The 16,466-nt window shown below is 37.6% G+C and overlaps 1 protein-coding gene across 1 annotated transcript in view; it reads left to right on the forward strand.

Moving 5' to 3' along the window:
- The first annotated feature begins 891 nt into the window (after window positions 1-891).
- PLS1 (plastin 1) overlaps window positions 892-16,466 on the forward strand; it is a 52,499-nt gene continuing 36,924 nt past the window's right edge. The window contains exons 1-5 of the mRNA XM_023555457.2: window positions 892-1,514; window positions 4,868-5,031; window positions 6,865-6,994; window positions 11,772-11,904; window positions 13,240-13,321. Coding sequence (XP_023411225.1) covers window positions 1,445-1,514; window positions 4,868-5,031; window positions 6,865-6,994; window positions 11,772-11,904; window positions 13,240-13,321 — 579 coding nt within the window. The 5' untranslated portion in view covers window positions 892-1,444. The remainder of the gene's footprint in view (window positions 1,515-4,867; window positions 5,032-6,864; window positions 6,995-11,771; window positions 11,905-13,239; window positions 13,322-16,466) is intronic.

Genomic DNA, 16,466 nt, shown 5'->3' on the forward strand with positions numbered 1-16,466 from the left:
CAAACAAACTATACAGATCACAGATGAGAAATGAGCCCTACTTTAGGAGGGCTTCACACAGTTTAATATGATATTAAAATTATTAGTGATCAATTTCATTGACTAAATTTACTCTGAAAATAGATGTACTTCCCTGAAAAATTAGAAATGTTTAAGGATGATATTGAATCTCCTATTAAATATAAATGTACAAAAATGAGAATTTTTTTTATTAGTTTTCTTATTGTCTTCAAAAGCACTGGTTTCCACTTTTTTTCTGAAGTACACACTGGCTGTAGTGAGGTGTAAATGAGAGTAATACATCATGATTTATATTCATCTTTAGCTTTACACTGAATAGATAAACCACTAAGTCATTTTCAAAATAAGAGTTATAATGCTACATATCAGAAGCCTTGAAAATGTACATACCCTATAATCTAGTAATTCGACTTTTAGATGCTTATCTTACAGAAATAAACATGGATATGTACAAAGAATTATCCACGGAGATATTCATTGCAGCACTGTTTATAAGAATAAAAAATTGGAAGCAATGCAAATACCCTGAAACAAGGGATTTATCAATTAAATTATGACATTATGTTGTTGAAGAACATGAAAATATATTTACAATGTATTGGTACAAAAATAAAAGAGGTTATAACATAGCATGTTCACATTTTCACCCTCCCCTCCAAAAAAAAAAGTGCACATATACTTAGTAGTAGACCAGAAAGATATAGACGCGAAAATGATAGTAGTTGATATTTCTAGGTTCTAAGATTATGGGTATGTAATTTTAATTTTATGCTTTGGGCATTTGGTAAACCAGTTATTTTCTACAGTGAACACTACCTGCTTGCTTTTCTTACCCTCTAGTTTTATGAGATACTTTTCTTGTGTGTCTTGCCTGCTCTGTGTATGAAAGGCCCAGCAGACGGCAGGGGAAGGAGGTGATGCTGGTTGAATCTTGTAAAGCTGAACATGGAAACCAGTAGCTCCGTTCCAGGTTGAGGATATGCTAACGTACCTCTTTATGGACATTGTTTGTGTCTTCGAATGTTCCTTTCTGACCTCATTCATTACATTTATCGGTGTTACACTTTCCTGGAACTTGAAATGCTTATTTCACTGGTACAGTTGGAGGAGGAGGAGGTATATAAATGATAATTAGGCAGGCTCCTGAGAAATGCCCCTGCCCTGCAAAAGCACAGGGTGTGAAAAGCAGGTGTGGCCTCCCCTGATGGAGTCTCAGTTATTGTTTGGGAGGGAATGTAACCGGAGGACCCGCTGCTCTTTGGTCCTTGTCCTTGTTACTCAGACCTCTTGGGTGACTTTTCAAGAATGAGCTTTCTCTGTACCTTTTATCGATGAGATAAATACTTCCAAAGAGCTAATGTTCTTTTTATAACATTGCTTTTTCTAGACGTAAAGACCTGAAGGTAGTCTTTCTTGTCCAGAGATGGAAAACAGCACCACCACCATTTCTCGGGAGGAGCTGGAAGAGCTACAGGAAGCATTTAATAAAATAGGTATGCCTGAGGAGAATGAAATAGGATGTTACTATTTTTCTTGATGGTAGACTCCCAGGAATGGAACCAGGCCTTTTATTGCTACTACCACCTCTCAGTTACCCCACAGCTTTATTCTTTTTTTTCTATCTAGGTTTCCCTAAACTCTTTTTTTTTTTATCCCTTAGAGAGAAGCCAAGACTGGCTTGAATTTCTAGGTAAAGTGGACTTTGAATTCTTTGATCATTTCTTTAGAGAGAGTAATTCCGGTTAATGAATGACAGTGTAATTGAATATGCTTCACATGGTATCCTCATTATAGAGAAAAAAATACAGAAACACTTCCTTGTTAACTGAACTCTGGCCTTCACGGCTCTGTTCCTAGCAATAACATTTTCTGACTTCAGGCCATAGATTTTTAAAATCTTGGTATTGTTCCGAGATGCCATATGTCTGAATTTTCTTTTCCCTCATACGTAATTTTTAAAATGTTGGTAGTTTTTAAAAGGACACATATATATATGTTTTCCTTCTTTTACTTTTTAAAGCTATTCATTGTTTTGCCATTGTGACATTATCATTTTGACAGCTTGGTATTTGTCCCAAATTTCCCTGTACTGTGTAGGATCTTGATGGTTCTGCAGTTTGCTCTTAAGTAGCCTGTGGCAAACAAAGAGAATATACATACCATCTTTTTGCTTTAGTCTGAAGATGCACGGAGTGAAAGTGAACCCAGTGAAAGGTGACCGCAGGGAACAGACCTCAGACAGTGACATCACCACCCTTGCCCCTTCCTCAGTAGGCTCCTTCTTTCCTGCGATACATAACTCCACGAAAAACAGAGTCCAGTGGTAGACCAGGGAGGACAGAGGGATCACGGTGTGTCTTGTGCTTAGACTTCTCATAAACCTAGTGAATAACACCTGCAAGTAATGTGGATGAAATGCCATGCAGAATGAGTTATAGACCAATACAAAGAAAAAAAGATTTAAGTTTTAAAAAGTAAAGCCCCCTGCCCTCCACAAAAAGGTAAAGCTCTCAGGAAACTCATGACTTGTACAAATCATTGCTATGAAGTCAAATGAATTCTACAAGCCTATGGATCCTTCCACTTCCCCCTGCACGACCATTCTCAAAATAACTCCAGCCTTCAAAATGCCGTCTACAGGGTGATAGAATCGGGCTCATCTTGAGTGCCTTCACCTTGGCCTCTTCTTTCTTTTGGGGACTGAGTAAGTATTGGTCACTAGAGCATGAATTACAGGAAAATAGTATGATTTTCAGAAAGTTATTCTTAGTAATAAATGTTATAGAGTATTGTATGCAGTGCCATAACAGAACACTGACTGGAGTCTTTTCGAGACAAAAATTGGACAATCTGCGTATTTTGTGCGTTGCAACAGAGGAAATGTGTTTCTTTGTTAGGTATTTTGTTTTACAGATGCAATTTGGTAGCCTGAATAAAAGTGCTAGTAGCTAGGTCACAGTAGAATGAATGAATTAGTAATCTGTTTTCATTGTTTAGCGCACCAACTTCAATCTTTATGACTTATGGACATAAAATCTTACAATATTTATTTAATGATATTTTGAATAAATGATTGATGGACCAATTCTGAGAGTGAGAAAATGTCCTCTGTGTGAGGGAAGTGCTAACACTAGCAGAATTTTTTACAAGATAAACTGCTACTGTGAACTCAAGAAGCCTTCTGCCAATCTGTGCAAAGTAACTTGTCAGAGGCAGAGGGACACGCCCTGATAACCTTAACTATGGAATACTTACTTATGGGATACTTTGGGGTCACTGGGAAGAATTGAGGGGTTAAAATATTTCTCAGTCTTGTTTCTTTTTTAAACTATAACCTTGGGATAGTTATATAACCTGAGACTTGATTTTCTATCTTTAAAATGAAAGTGGTATTTGTAAGTGCCTCAAAATTGTAAGAATTTTATGCGATCAGGTAAGTCAAGTTCTTAACCCAGTACTTGGCATAGAATATATGCTCATTAAATGATGTCTGTTATTTTTTGTCATGTCACACCTAAACCAGAGAGATCATAAGGAGGCGGAGTTGGTATTTAAGCACCCAGATCTTTCTGTTTTTAGAGTTCTAGCTCTTAACCATTCATGGCATTTTACCATGATGGTTAGCAGGTAAATAACTCCCCTCAATCTTGTTTATTTTTGAACACACCCTACCACAGTGCTGTTATGGAAGAAGTAAGCCAGCCTCATCTATTTCAGAATTATGGAAAAAGGTTCTGAATTGGTAATATACTGATAATGAGATTTTGTTCTAAATTCAAAGAAAGCAATATTGTTATTACAATATCAAACAATTTAGCTTCCTAGCTGACTTTTGAGAATGTAGCAATATTTTGGTTAATAGTGGATTCTCGGTGAGAAAATTTCCATAGTTCAGAACAGAATTAGTTCTAAAATTTGCACATGGAGCTCACAAGAAAAGTTACTGTTCTTATTATTAATTCAGTGATAATGATGACTGCTCTTCTACTGAGAGGAAAAAGAAATACAGGAAACAAAGTGACCGCTACCAGAGGAGCAAAGGGAGCCTATACAAGGTGGATCCAGGCAACTAACAAAACCATCCACAGCTCTCTTGCCAACTCTGGGAAGAAGTGTTTTGTGTTGCCTTTGTTGTGTGTGAAGAAATGATACTCCGTCTTTAGGGAAAGCCTAGGGAAGGGCACCTCACTGATGATGTGAAAACTCCTGGAAAGCTGTTTCCAAAAGCCCAAATATAGGTGTGAAATTATTTCTCGAACACCTAATCTCTAAATGACATCAAACATGATTCAGCTTACATGATGGTATCATAAATACATAATGAAGAAGCAGTGAATTATTGATGAATGAAACAGACCTGCCATTAAATGAAATATAGAACAGAAATGCCTCCTGTGTATTTCTCATGATGCACATATTTTATATGGAACATGAGGCCAGCAGATCCATTTTGTAAATTATCACAAAGCAGTTAAAGTCTGGGTGGGTGCTCCCTCTTGACCATGGCTGATATATTTCTTCTAGATATCTGACACTTCCCCATACTTAGCTCTTTGAAACTTAGTTATCGCTAAACCTGGGTTTTCTGTCAGAGCAATGTTCACACTGTGCAATTAAAATATATATGGTGTCCCTAAATCTAGGAGCATAGACTCCATTTAAATAGGAGTTTTTCATTCAAGTGTATGGCATACTGTGTATAGTTCAGGTGCAGAAGAGATGTCCTACCTCTGAAACAAACAGGAAAGGTTCTGTATGGCTGTGAATACCCCCAACCACCTTCTGAGCGTAAAACTTTAACAAAGAGAACATGTGATATTTGACAGCTCATAACCTGTCTTTACAGATATTGACAACAGTGGGTATGTCAGTGACTATGAACTTCAGGACCTGTTTAAAGAAGCAAGTCTCCCTCTGCCTGGCTACAAGGTGCGCGAGATTGTGGAGAAAATCATAGCAGTTGCTGACAGCAGCAAAGATGGCAGAATCAGCTTTGAAGAGTTTGTGTCAGTAAGTAATCTAAGCCTCTCCTGGCTACTGATCACTTTGCTTCAAACAGAGTTTCAGTGATGTCCTTGTTTGCTTTGGTTAAATCAGGTGGCAGAAACCAGAAAAAGGACTGCTTTAAAATGATGATGATAATAATAATAAATATAACAATAATGATTTCCACAAACGATTCATAAAACAAAGGAAAAAAGTCACTCTCAAATCATCAGAATGGAAGTCAGGCTTAACTCACAGTGGTACCTGCCCAGTATAACTAGAGTTGAATATAATGCATATTGAGCATCTCTGTATACAGAGTATTTTAAGACCTCACCACAAAGGTAAAAACAACTTAGAAGTCTTTATAACTGGCCTTGAAAAATGGAATATATGCTATAACTGAAGTAGCTAAGGTATGGAAGATGTACTTTCTAGAAAGTCGTTATTTCCTTTGGTAAAGAGTATCTTCAGTTTCAGAAGGTGCCACCAGGTGAATTTTGATGCTAACTATGGTAGCTTTGTTTCATTGTTAAACTAACTCTAGGCTCACGTAACTGAACAAGGTGAAAAATAATATGACTCGATCAATAAAAGAAAAACAGATTGTAGAACTATCATGTATTTCAAGCCCTTCAGGCCAAGAGAGATGACTTGGGTAAGTTGCCATAGCTGACGGGCAGTTGAACAAGGGCTGTTGTTTTCTTCCATCAAATCCACCATGACTATGTTTTTCATATGAAAATATAACCATTAATATAATTAAATACTTATGAAATACAAATTACCTGGTTTTACATTTCTCATTTATTAAATATTTGAGCATCTCTCTTGCCAGGAACTCTGCTAGGCACTGTAAGTAACATGGTAAGCAAAAAGAGATATAGTCCCTGATTTTGTGGAATTTATATATGGCGGGGAAGACAGAATCACATGAATAAATAAAAGGTAACACTGTGATAATTGCTATAGCCCCTCAAGAGTTTGTAGTAGAAGGAATTGAAGTTGGCAGGGAGGCTGAGGGACTCAGGAAAGGGAAGGCTGAGCTAAGTAAGATCTGAAGAATAATGTTAGAGAGTTAAAGGGGGATGCAGTGGGGGAGATGAAAAATGTGCTAGGCAGACACAGGAGACAGCATATGCCACAGGGCCCAGTGGCTGTGGGTGTGATTCTCAGGTTAGTGTAGATGGAGATGAGATAGGAAGAGTAAGAAATATGTGGGAGAAGCAAGTTGGGGCCAGGTCATGTTTATACGAATACCAAAACCAAATCAAACCCGTCGTCGAGTCGACCCCGACTCATAGCAACCCGAGAGCAATGAGGAGCCAGTGAAGTGGGAGGAAGAGAGTATGAAGTGACATGGTCAGATCTGGATTTAAAAAAATCCTTCTGGCTGCTTCATGGAGAACTAGCTGAATTCAGTCTCGCCTGTTTCTAGAGAGTTTGGTAAGAGAGCAACTGTAAGCCCATGTTAGTTCCTATAAGAGGTGACTTGTTTCCTTTAAAGAGTATGCATTTGAGATGTTCAGACAGGAAAATGTTTTCACTACGGCATTCTTTTATCACGTAGTCAGCTTAGGTTTGTATCATAAAAGATCCTGGCAAGTCAGGAATAATTTCAGCGTGTTCCGTTTAAACTCAGTTATGACAAAATTTGTTTTAGTGGTTGTGGGGGGCAAGCACTTGTCAGTTTTGTGTTATTGGTAAAATGACACTAGTTATCTGGGTACAAAAGCAATTAAGTCCCTTAAGAACAACTGATTAGTATTTATTTTCATGCCGTTCCAAATAAACCATGTTGTAAGATTCTTTATGATTCCCTGATCCAGGCTCAACTTTATTTATATCCCATTCCAGCTAATGCAAGAATTAAAAAGCAAGGACATCAGCAAAACGTTCCGGAAAATAATTAACAAGAGGGAAGGTATTACTGCTATTGGAGGGACGTCATCGATTTCCAGTGAGGGCACACAGCATTCTTATTCAGGTAACCTACTACTTGAAATTTGATCTTTTGGTCATGGATTCATTAAACAAATACCATATTTCATCAAGTCTAAGATGCCATTCAATATAATCTATACCAGTATTTTGTGTACCATCGGGGGGAAAAAGTACTGCAAACCAAATTATAACATGTCATCAAATTTGAAATGTATCTAAATTTTAGTAGCGGGTCAGTGAGAAAGAGAAGACCCTCAACAAGACAGATTGACACAGTGGCTGCAACAATGGGCTTAAGCATAACAATGATTGTGAGGATGGTGCAGGACCGGGCAGTGTTTCGGACTGTTGTACATAGGGTCGCTATGAGTCAGAACTTAACCTGACAGGCACCTAACAACAACAAGAACAACAACAACAAATTTCAGAGATAACCAAAATGAAAATCCTAGAGTCATTGAAATCAGTGAGCTCTTACTATGTGTCAGGTACAGTGTGTATCACAGAGATTAGAAACAACAAAATGGAAGTCATTTATCAATCAGCATTGGCTGTGTTTAATAATGACCTTGGAATGGATTTCCCATCCTGACTGGTGAGGTGACTTTACTTTTGACCTTGTTTTAGTTATCTAGTGTTGCTATAACAGAAATAACAATAATGGGTTGCTTTTAACAAACAGAAATTTATTTTCTCACAGTTTAGGAGGCTAGAAGTCTGAATTCAGGGTGCCAGCTCTAGGGGAAACCTTTCTCTCTGTCAGCTCTGAGGAAGGTCCTTGTCTCTTTGAGCTTCTGCTCCTTGGTGATCTTCACGTAGCCTGGCATTGCTCTTCCCCTATCTCTGCTTCCCTTGCTTGCTTGTTTAATCTCTTTTATATCTCAAAAGAGATTAACTCAAGATACACCCTAATCCTGCCTCATTAATATAATAAACATAATCTAATCCTCATTGACATAACTTAATCTTACCTCATTAACATGAAAACAACCCATTCAAAAATGGGATTATAACTACAGGCAGAGGTTAGGATTTATAGCACATATTTTGGGGGGACATAATTCTATCCATAACAGATCCACTCTGGGAGTGGTGAAGAGGCTTAGTGTAAGGACTTTCCCACTTTCCAGGAGCTGAGATACCTGACTCATCTTTTATCAACAAAGTGACTAGAGAGCACAGCACTTGATTTGCTTTATCTGATAGAAGCACTGGCTTGTTGCCCAGTGGGAAATCTAGAGTCACACAAACTCTTAGGAGGAGGTGGCTTGCCTCACGTTAAGTCAAGTTCTCAGGGTCTAGATGTCTAAGAACCTTTGGCAAGTTCCTTTTGTTCACGTGAATATAAAGAGCAGTGTGCTTTTTAAATTTTTGACAGAAACATCCTGTAATTCCCACCTGTCCCACCCCCGCCTTTCTTCGGAATCTGTCATGCTCTTGATTCTCTTTCTAACCGGATTTTCCTCTAATGACACACTCAGATTTCTACCATCCATTGTATCTTTTTTTTGTTTTTTTCTTTAACCTTCCTCCCTAAGGAAGTAGTGGTAGGGATGGCGGTCTTTAACTGCTGTCTCCTTTTTTTTTTTTAATTCACCCCTTAATTCATTTCTGCCTGTCTATTCTACTGGAATCGTTTTGTTAAAAAAAAAAAAAAACCTTTCAATTGAGGTATAGCATACATTCAGCAAAGGGCTGTGATCTTAAATGTACAACTGAATGAATGGGTGGCATAAACAGTTAAACGCCTGACTACTAGCTGAAAGGTTGGCTGTTTGAGCAAACCCCGAGGCACCTCAGAAGACAGGCCTGGTGCTCTGCTTCTTAAAGACCATGACCTTGAAAACCCTGTGGAGCACAGGTCTACTCTGTCTGACACACATGGGGTCTCAAGGAGTCAGAATCAACTTGACGGAAACCAGCAGCATACACCTACGTAGTCGTATCCATGTAGCTGCCAACCAGATCAAGATATAGACCATTTCCATTACCACGAATGGCTCCCTCATGCCCCTTCCCAGTCCTCCCCAGAGGTAACTACTGGTCTGACTTTTATCACCATCGAATAAAGGAGCCCTAGTAGTGCAGTTGGATAAGCACTCAGCTGCTAACTGAAAGGTTGGCAGTTCGAACCCACCAGCCACTCTATTGGGGAAAGATGTGGCAGTCTACTTCTGTAAATATTTCAGCCTCGGGAACCTTATGGGGGCAGTTGTACTCTGTCCTCTAGGGTCCCAATGACTTGGAATCGACTCGACAGCAGTGGGTTTGGTTTTTTGGTTTATCACTATAGAATTTTTTTTTTAAGACTTGTTCATCGAGGTATAAGATGTACATAGTAAAGTGTATAAAGTACACTCATCTTAAGGATATGGTTTGATGAATTTTTACATGTGAATACATCCATGTAGTTGTTACGTAGAACAAGAGATGGAACATTAAATAGCTTTCAGAAAAAATAGCTTTAGTGAGATTTAATTCACACTCCATAAAGTTCATCCTTTTAAAGTGTACAGTGCTGTGGTTTTTAGCATATTCACAGAGTTGTACAACTATCATCACCATCTTATTTCAGAATATTTTCAACACCCTAATGGAAAACTATATACCCGTTAGCAGTCATTCTGCATACTCCACTCTTCCCAGCTCAGGCAACCACTGATTTACTTCCATTTCTATGAATTTGCTTATCCTGGAAACCTCTTATAAATTGAGTCATATAGTGTGTGACTTTTCCTTCACTTGACTGGGTTCTTTCACTTAGCATAATGTTTTCAAGGTTCATCCATGTTGTAGCATCTATCAGTACTTCATTCCTTTCTGTTGCCAAATAATATGCCATTGTATAGATAAATTACATTTATCCATTCATCAGCTGATGAACATTTGGGTTGTTTCCACTTTTTGGTTATTATGAATAATGCTGATATGAACATTTGTGTAAAAATTTTTGTGTGGACACATTTTGAATTTTTTTAGTTATATACCTGGAAGGGAAACCCTGGTGGCGTAGTGGTTAAGTGCTGCAGCTGCTAACCAAATGGTCAGCAGTTCAAATCTGCCAGGCGCTCCTTGGAAACTCTATGGGGCAGTTCTACTCTGTCCTATAGGGTTGCTATGAGTCGGAATCGACTCGACAGCACTGGGTTTGGTTTTGGGTTGGGTTTATACTTAGAAGTAGAATTGACAGGTGAAATGGTAACCATATGTTTAACTCTTTGAGGAACTCCTAAACTGTTTTCGAAATTGACCGCACCATTTTACAATCCCATGAGCAATGTGTAAGAGTTGTAATTTTTCTGCATCCTTACCAATGCTTGCCTTCTTTTTGATTAGAGCCATCCTAATGATTGTGAAGTGGTGTCTCATTGCTGGTTCCTATACTTGGAAAATCTTCCGTTTCCCTCCCCATCTTTACCTATTGAAAACCTGTCTTTCACATAGTACCTCCTCTAACCAGAAGTGATTCTTTCTTTAACTTCTTTAAAACATTGTGTATATCCCACTTATGGTATGGTATGTGTATTTCCCTGATGTTGTATTTATTTGTATAGCTGCTTTGTCTTACATTACACTAGAAACTCTTGACAGCAGGTACCGTAGCATACCAACAAAACAAAACAAACCCATTGCTGTTGAGTCGATTTTGACTCAGAGCAATCCTAAAGGACAGAGTAGGAGTGCCCCATAGGGGCTCCAAAGAGCGGCTTGTGGATTCCAACTGCCAACCTTTTGTTTAGCAGCCAAGTTCTTAACCACTGTACCACCAAACCCGTTGCCGTCGAGTCCCCAAAAGGGGACAGTAGACTGCATGGTCTGGGAATCTAACCCGGGCCTCCCGTGTGGCAGGCAAGAATTCTACCACTGACCCACCCAGGGGCTGCTGGTGGTCATAGGGACTGAAAGTCCCTGAGGAGGTATGGTGAGGCAAGAAGATAAGAAGGCAGATTATGACATGTAAACAAAAGAAATATAAGTAACTATTTATATCTTTATTGACTCTGTATATGTGTGGGTATGAGATGGCTAAATTGGGAGTAAGTGCTAAATACGCCCACAGGAAAAATATCTAATTCTAGGAACTGAGGCAATAATGAAGAAGGCCAGCTTGCTATATGCTATCCAATGGTGGAAAGGGAACTCGTTTACTTTGAGGATTTATATTGTTAAACGACTTGCATATTTGCAGGATAAATAATAATAAGGCAGTAGAGCATCTTTAAGCCCTTCCTGTTTTCCCTGCTGCATGGCCCAACAACATTTTCTGCCTAAAGATCAAAGTACCCACCCTAAACACCACGTGTTGAGAAGTTAATAATGAAGGTGGCTGAGCACAGTGTTGGTACCCAGATTTGTGTCCATTTTCTTAGAATAGAAATTCCATAGAAATGGAACTATTTTATGCATTTGAATAACTCTTAATTGAATGCTGTATTTCTGCTGTAAGCCACAAATCAGACTTCTCTGAATCCTTTTTTGGAGTGAAAATTATTGCTGGATATTTATTTTTTCCTTATTAAAAAAAAATATATATATGGCTTCTGATGGTCTGCTTCTGATTCATTAGCTGTCAAACAATTCACGCTTGGAAAGAGCTTAGAATCAAGTTGAATATTTGTTGTGCTCATTTAAGATATAAGCCTTACTCTCCCCTGATATGTCAGATGAAAAAGTAAAAAATAGTTCCCCTTTCTCCTTGTCTTAACCTCTTTAGAGTTGTAGTAATATTTACTATCTTTGAGCAGAAATTGAAAAGTATGTTTCTGAAGTGAGATGGGTTTGTGAAATGGGGTTTGCTTACCAAAATGCTTGGTTTTCAGAGGAAGAAAAAGTGGCTTTTGTTAACTGGATAAACAAAGCTCTGGAGAATGACCCTGACTGTAAGCATCTCATACCCATGGATCCCAACGATAACAGTCTTTTCAAATCACTTGCAGATGGCATCCTTCTTTGGTGAGTTGAGCACTGGGTTAAGTGAGCTGTGTTCTGATTGTCTCCATTGATGAGCGTTCCACAAAAGCTCTAATTCAGCAAATTCATTGTATTTTGGGATTTAGTTAACAAATACTTTGATTTTGAAGCATTTACATCACATGGAAAATTAAGTACTTAGTATATGTTTTCCAAAATTTTTCTTCAGAGGCAGCCCTGTATTTTTCTGGTGCCTTTTTCCATCTATCTCCATAATAATGCCGGGAAACTATTGATTTATTCATCCAATGCATTTTCTAACGTTCACAGGTTTTCTTTTTACACTTTCCGGTAAGGGAGGGCCGAGATGATTGACTGGGACAGGAACATGAAATACAAAAGGAAAATATACCTCGCTTGTGCTTAAATGAAAATGATATTTTAACTCAACCTTGTGTTAGTCTTGCCTCTTTGCGGTCTGTTTCTGCTCCCTACATTGTAAGTGGTTTAAGGGCACATCTCTGTCTTTGTTGTTTGAACTACGTACAGTCCCAGCAAACTTCTTTGCACAAAGCGTCTTTTTAACTTAAGTTTGTAAAAATACAGAAAATTTATGAAGAAGAGAATACACATCACCAATATTCCTACCGCCCATAATTAACAATTACTGACTTCCTGGCACATTTCCTTCCAGTCTTTTCTCTCTGTTTTTACTTAAAAAAACAAAACGAAGAAACCCTGCCCGAGTGAATATAGGATATCAGATTTTCAAACATTACGTCATATAAAGTATATCTTGACCTCCATTTCCAACTCTAATCTGTTTCTCTGACCTTCGGAGAAAATTGCAATTATGAATTGAATGGGTATGTCTTTATTTTAAAAGAAAGAATATATTATAAAATAGAGAGACAAAGTTTATATTCATTTCTTTTAAAGTGTTTGAATTATTGAGATTTTTGAAAGACATTCTGTGGTTCCTTATCTTTTGGCAACGACAGTAATTTTAACAGTGTTGATACCACTTCATGAAACTGGCTTCTTGAGAGCTGGTTTGTTTACATTCCAGGCTGCTGAATGTTGATGATCATTAAATGAAAGAAAGGCAAGACTCGCAAAAAGAAAATACAGGACTTAAAAAATTAGGAGGAAAATGCTAAAGTTACTCCTGCAGTGAGTGACAGGTTTATTTTATGATAGGAAATATTTCTTGCATGTATATATTTTTACTAAATTCCTGATGTGAATTACAGTATAATATTTTAAAGAAGTGGATTGTTGTAACTTTTCAAAATTTAACTATGTTGGCTGCTTGTAAAAATAAACTAAAAGCATTTCTGGGAGCCTTAAACTAAATTATTACTGTTTTCTCTTTAGCAAAATGATTAACTTATCTGAACCAGACACAATTGATGAAAGAGCCATTAATAAGAAAAAGCTCACCCCTTTCACTATTTCTGTAAGTAATTGTCCTTTGCTAGGAATCGGGTAACTATACTATGAAACGAAGGCCTTTATGAATGGTTATGTGGGCCCAGATGAAACCTTTGACTTCACATAATTTTTTTTTTCCTATAAAAACTACATTTTTGTTAAATAAAAATTCAGTTGCATTTTGTATTGAATGAAATTAAAATTCAAAGTACTTTGGGTGTTATTTAAGGTAATAGTATTCAGATTATATTACTGTAAAATGAATACTTGTTTGATGCCTATGTTCCCGTGGATTGGTTGAAATAGAATTCTGACTGCATAGTTTACCACGTATTTAACCATTTCCCCAAATTTTTAACTATTCTTTTTGCTCTAGGTTTTTCTGTAGGCACTTTCTCCGTTCACACCTTTTTAAAGTCCAGGAGTTTATAGTTAGGGTCTTTCCCCTGCAAAATCTCTAGATAGAGTGGGTATTAATGTTTACTGAGCACTTCCTAGGTACCAGTCACTCTTCTAAGCACACTAAGTGAATTACCCCCTGACTCTCACATCAGCCTTATAAGGTAGATACACGGTTTTACAGATGAAGAAACTGAGGCACTGAGAGATTACACAGTGGCATAGCCAGGATACAATCCCAAGTATCTAACTCTAGAGCCTGTCCCCTTAGTCACTATGCTATACTGCCTCTATTACTGGTAGTGATAGCAAGTATTTAATGTACTGATCATTACAGCAGCTATTAAAATTGAGCTACTGCCATTTCCTTCATTTCCATTGTAAGTGCCGTCCTTGATCTTGCTAATGTCATTCAGTGTCTTCAAGGAGTAAAGGTAGGTCCTTAGGACAATGGTGCATGGTTAGTCTGAAGGATTATCCAAGGACTATCCAACGAGTGCCTCCATTTCCTGTTATCCTTAAAAACTATGGAATTAGAGGTTAACTTTATGGCCTTCTTGTTCCCCAGTCGCCAATGGCCAATAATATTGCATATCCCTAGCAGAAACTACCATTATTGAAAAAGCCTATTTCCCGTTGCAATTGCTAGAAGATTATTTTCTTTCACATATTGTGCCAGGATGCTTTGTCTGATATCCATGGTTATGGAAAATATTCATATTCATACATTTTTGGAATACATGTACGTGTCATACAGTTTTTTAAGGTACTGAATCTGAAATACAGGATTTTTTACTATTGTATAAATTTATCGTTTGGTTTTACTTTTAATACATGTATGGAGCACATTAAAAAATAAAATTTTGTAATGGTTCTGCAACAGCTACAGTGTAGGGTCACTATGGATCAAATACAGGATTTTTTTACTATTGTATAAATTTATCGTTTGGTTTTACTTTTAATACTTGTATGTAGCACATTAAAAAAATTTGTAATGATTTTGCAACAGCTACAGTGTGTAGGGTCACTATGGGTCGGAATCGACTTGACAGCAACAGGTTTGGTTTTTTTTTTTTTTTACAGAATAGGTATGAAGGGCTTAGTATTGTGCAACTTTATTTTTAGACATTAGCACTCTTCAATATTAATAGGGGTCATAGTTTAGGTCTCTAGGATGCCTGAAAGAGAATGCTAATGTGGAATGAGGAAAGAGAGGCTTCTGGAAAGTGGTGAAGTGTTACTGTGGATGTTAAACCTGTCCTGTTTATGCAGTAATTTTAGAGCTATGGGGACAGGCCTGCTAGAAAACTACCAGTTTCACATGAAACTTTATCCTGAAGAAGCCTCATTCATTTCCAAAAGATTGTAAAGATATGCATTTTTCATCTTATAAATATAAGTTCATGTGGTATGATGACGTATGAAAGAAGAGAAAGATAAAAGGATGAAAATGAAGTACAATAACGATGAAAGCAAGAGAAATGGACAGGTCCAGTATTTAAGAGCAGGACTCATTTACAGCCTTGGAGATTTTCTTCTCTCTCTTCTGCCCAGTGTAGTACTGAGCTGCATTGCTTTGCTTATCATTATTGAAAGAAAAATTAGTTATATGAATAAGACCCTGAAAAACAAATGCTAGTGACTTACAAAAAAAAAAAAAAAACCCGTTGCCATGGAGTCGATTCCAACTCATAGCAACCCTATAGGACAGAGTTGAACTGCCCCATATGGTTTCCAAGGAGCACCTGTTGGATCAAACTGCTGACCTTTTGGTTAGCAGCTGTAGCTCTTAACCACTGTGCCACCAGGGTTTCCAATAGTGACTTAAGGGCCAATAATTAAGGAAATTAACACAAGAGTGGCTATAGGACATTGAATCTGTTCACTGTAATATGTAAAAAAAATCCAGGATGATGCATATACTCACATACACAAAAGTGTATTTGTATAGACTTTATATTTCCATATATATTCAAATATACTATCTATGGCTTTAATTTTACCTTACATACAATTACAGTTTAAATAAGGACAACATTATAAATCTCATTTGGACATATCAAATGGAGTAAAAGTGATAAAGTATGAAATAAGAATGACATCTGAATAATAAATCATGTCTTTATTCTTAGTGACCCAATAAAAGTACTATAATATAAAAAAAAACAAAACCCCAAACCAAACCCATCGCCATCAAGTGGATTCCGACTCATAGTGACCCTACAGGACAGGGTAGAACTGCCCCATATGGTTCCCAAGGAGCGCCTGGTGGATTCGAACTGCCAACCTTTTGGTTAGCAGCTGTAGCTCTTAACCACTATGCCACCACCCTCTAAAAATCATTAACAAAAGCGAATTCATCTGGAATTGAACTTTTATGGCAAAGGAGTTTGCAAAGTGATATGAATTAAAGGACAGAAAGCTTGCAGTACGTATTTGAGACTGTTAGTAAAGATTTAGTCAAAATAGAAGGGAGATGTGAAGCCATCCAGAACAGCAGCATCAATCTTTCTACCTGGTGAATTGGGCTAGATCTGAGACACAACTGGATCTTTGATGCACAAAAAAGATGGGAGGTAATGAATGGCTAATCCAAGACAAACTGCCATGTTTGCTTATGGCTTTCGTTGATAATCCCTGTAAGGTAAGGTGTGCTGTTTTACTGATTAGGGCACGGAAACACAGGGAGGAACAACACATTCTGTCATGTCTCAGTTGTTTCTGGCTCCCTGCTGGCCTTATCTTTGCCCACAAACACAAGTCTTCAGGAA

This window comes from Loxodonta africana, chromosome 23 (assembly GCF_030014295.1).
Source record: "Loxodonta africana isolate mLoxAfr1 chromosome 23, mLoxAfr1.hap2, whole genome shotgun sequence".
In the NCBI taxonomy this organism is placed as follows: domain Eukaryota; kingdom Metazoa; phylum Chordata; class Mammalia; order Proboscidea; family Elephantidae; genus Loxodonta; species Loxodonta africana.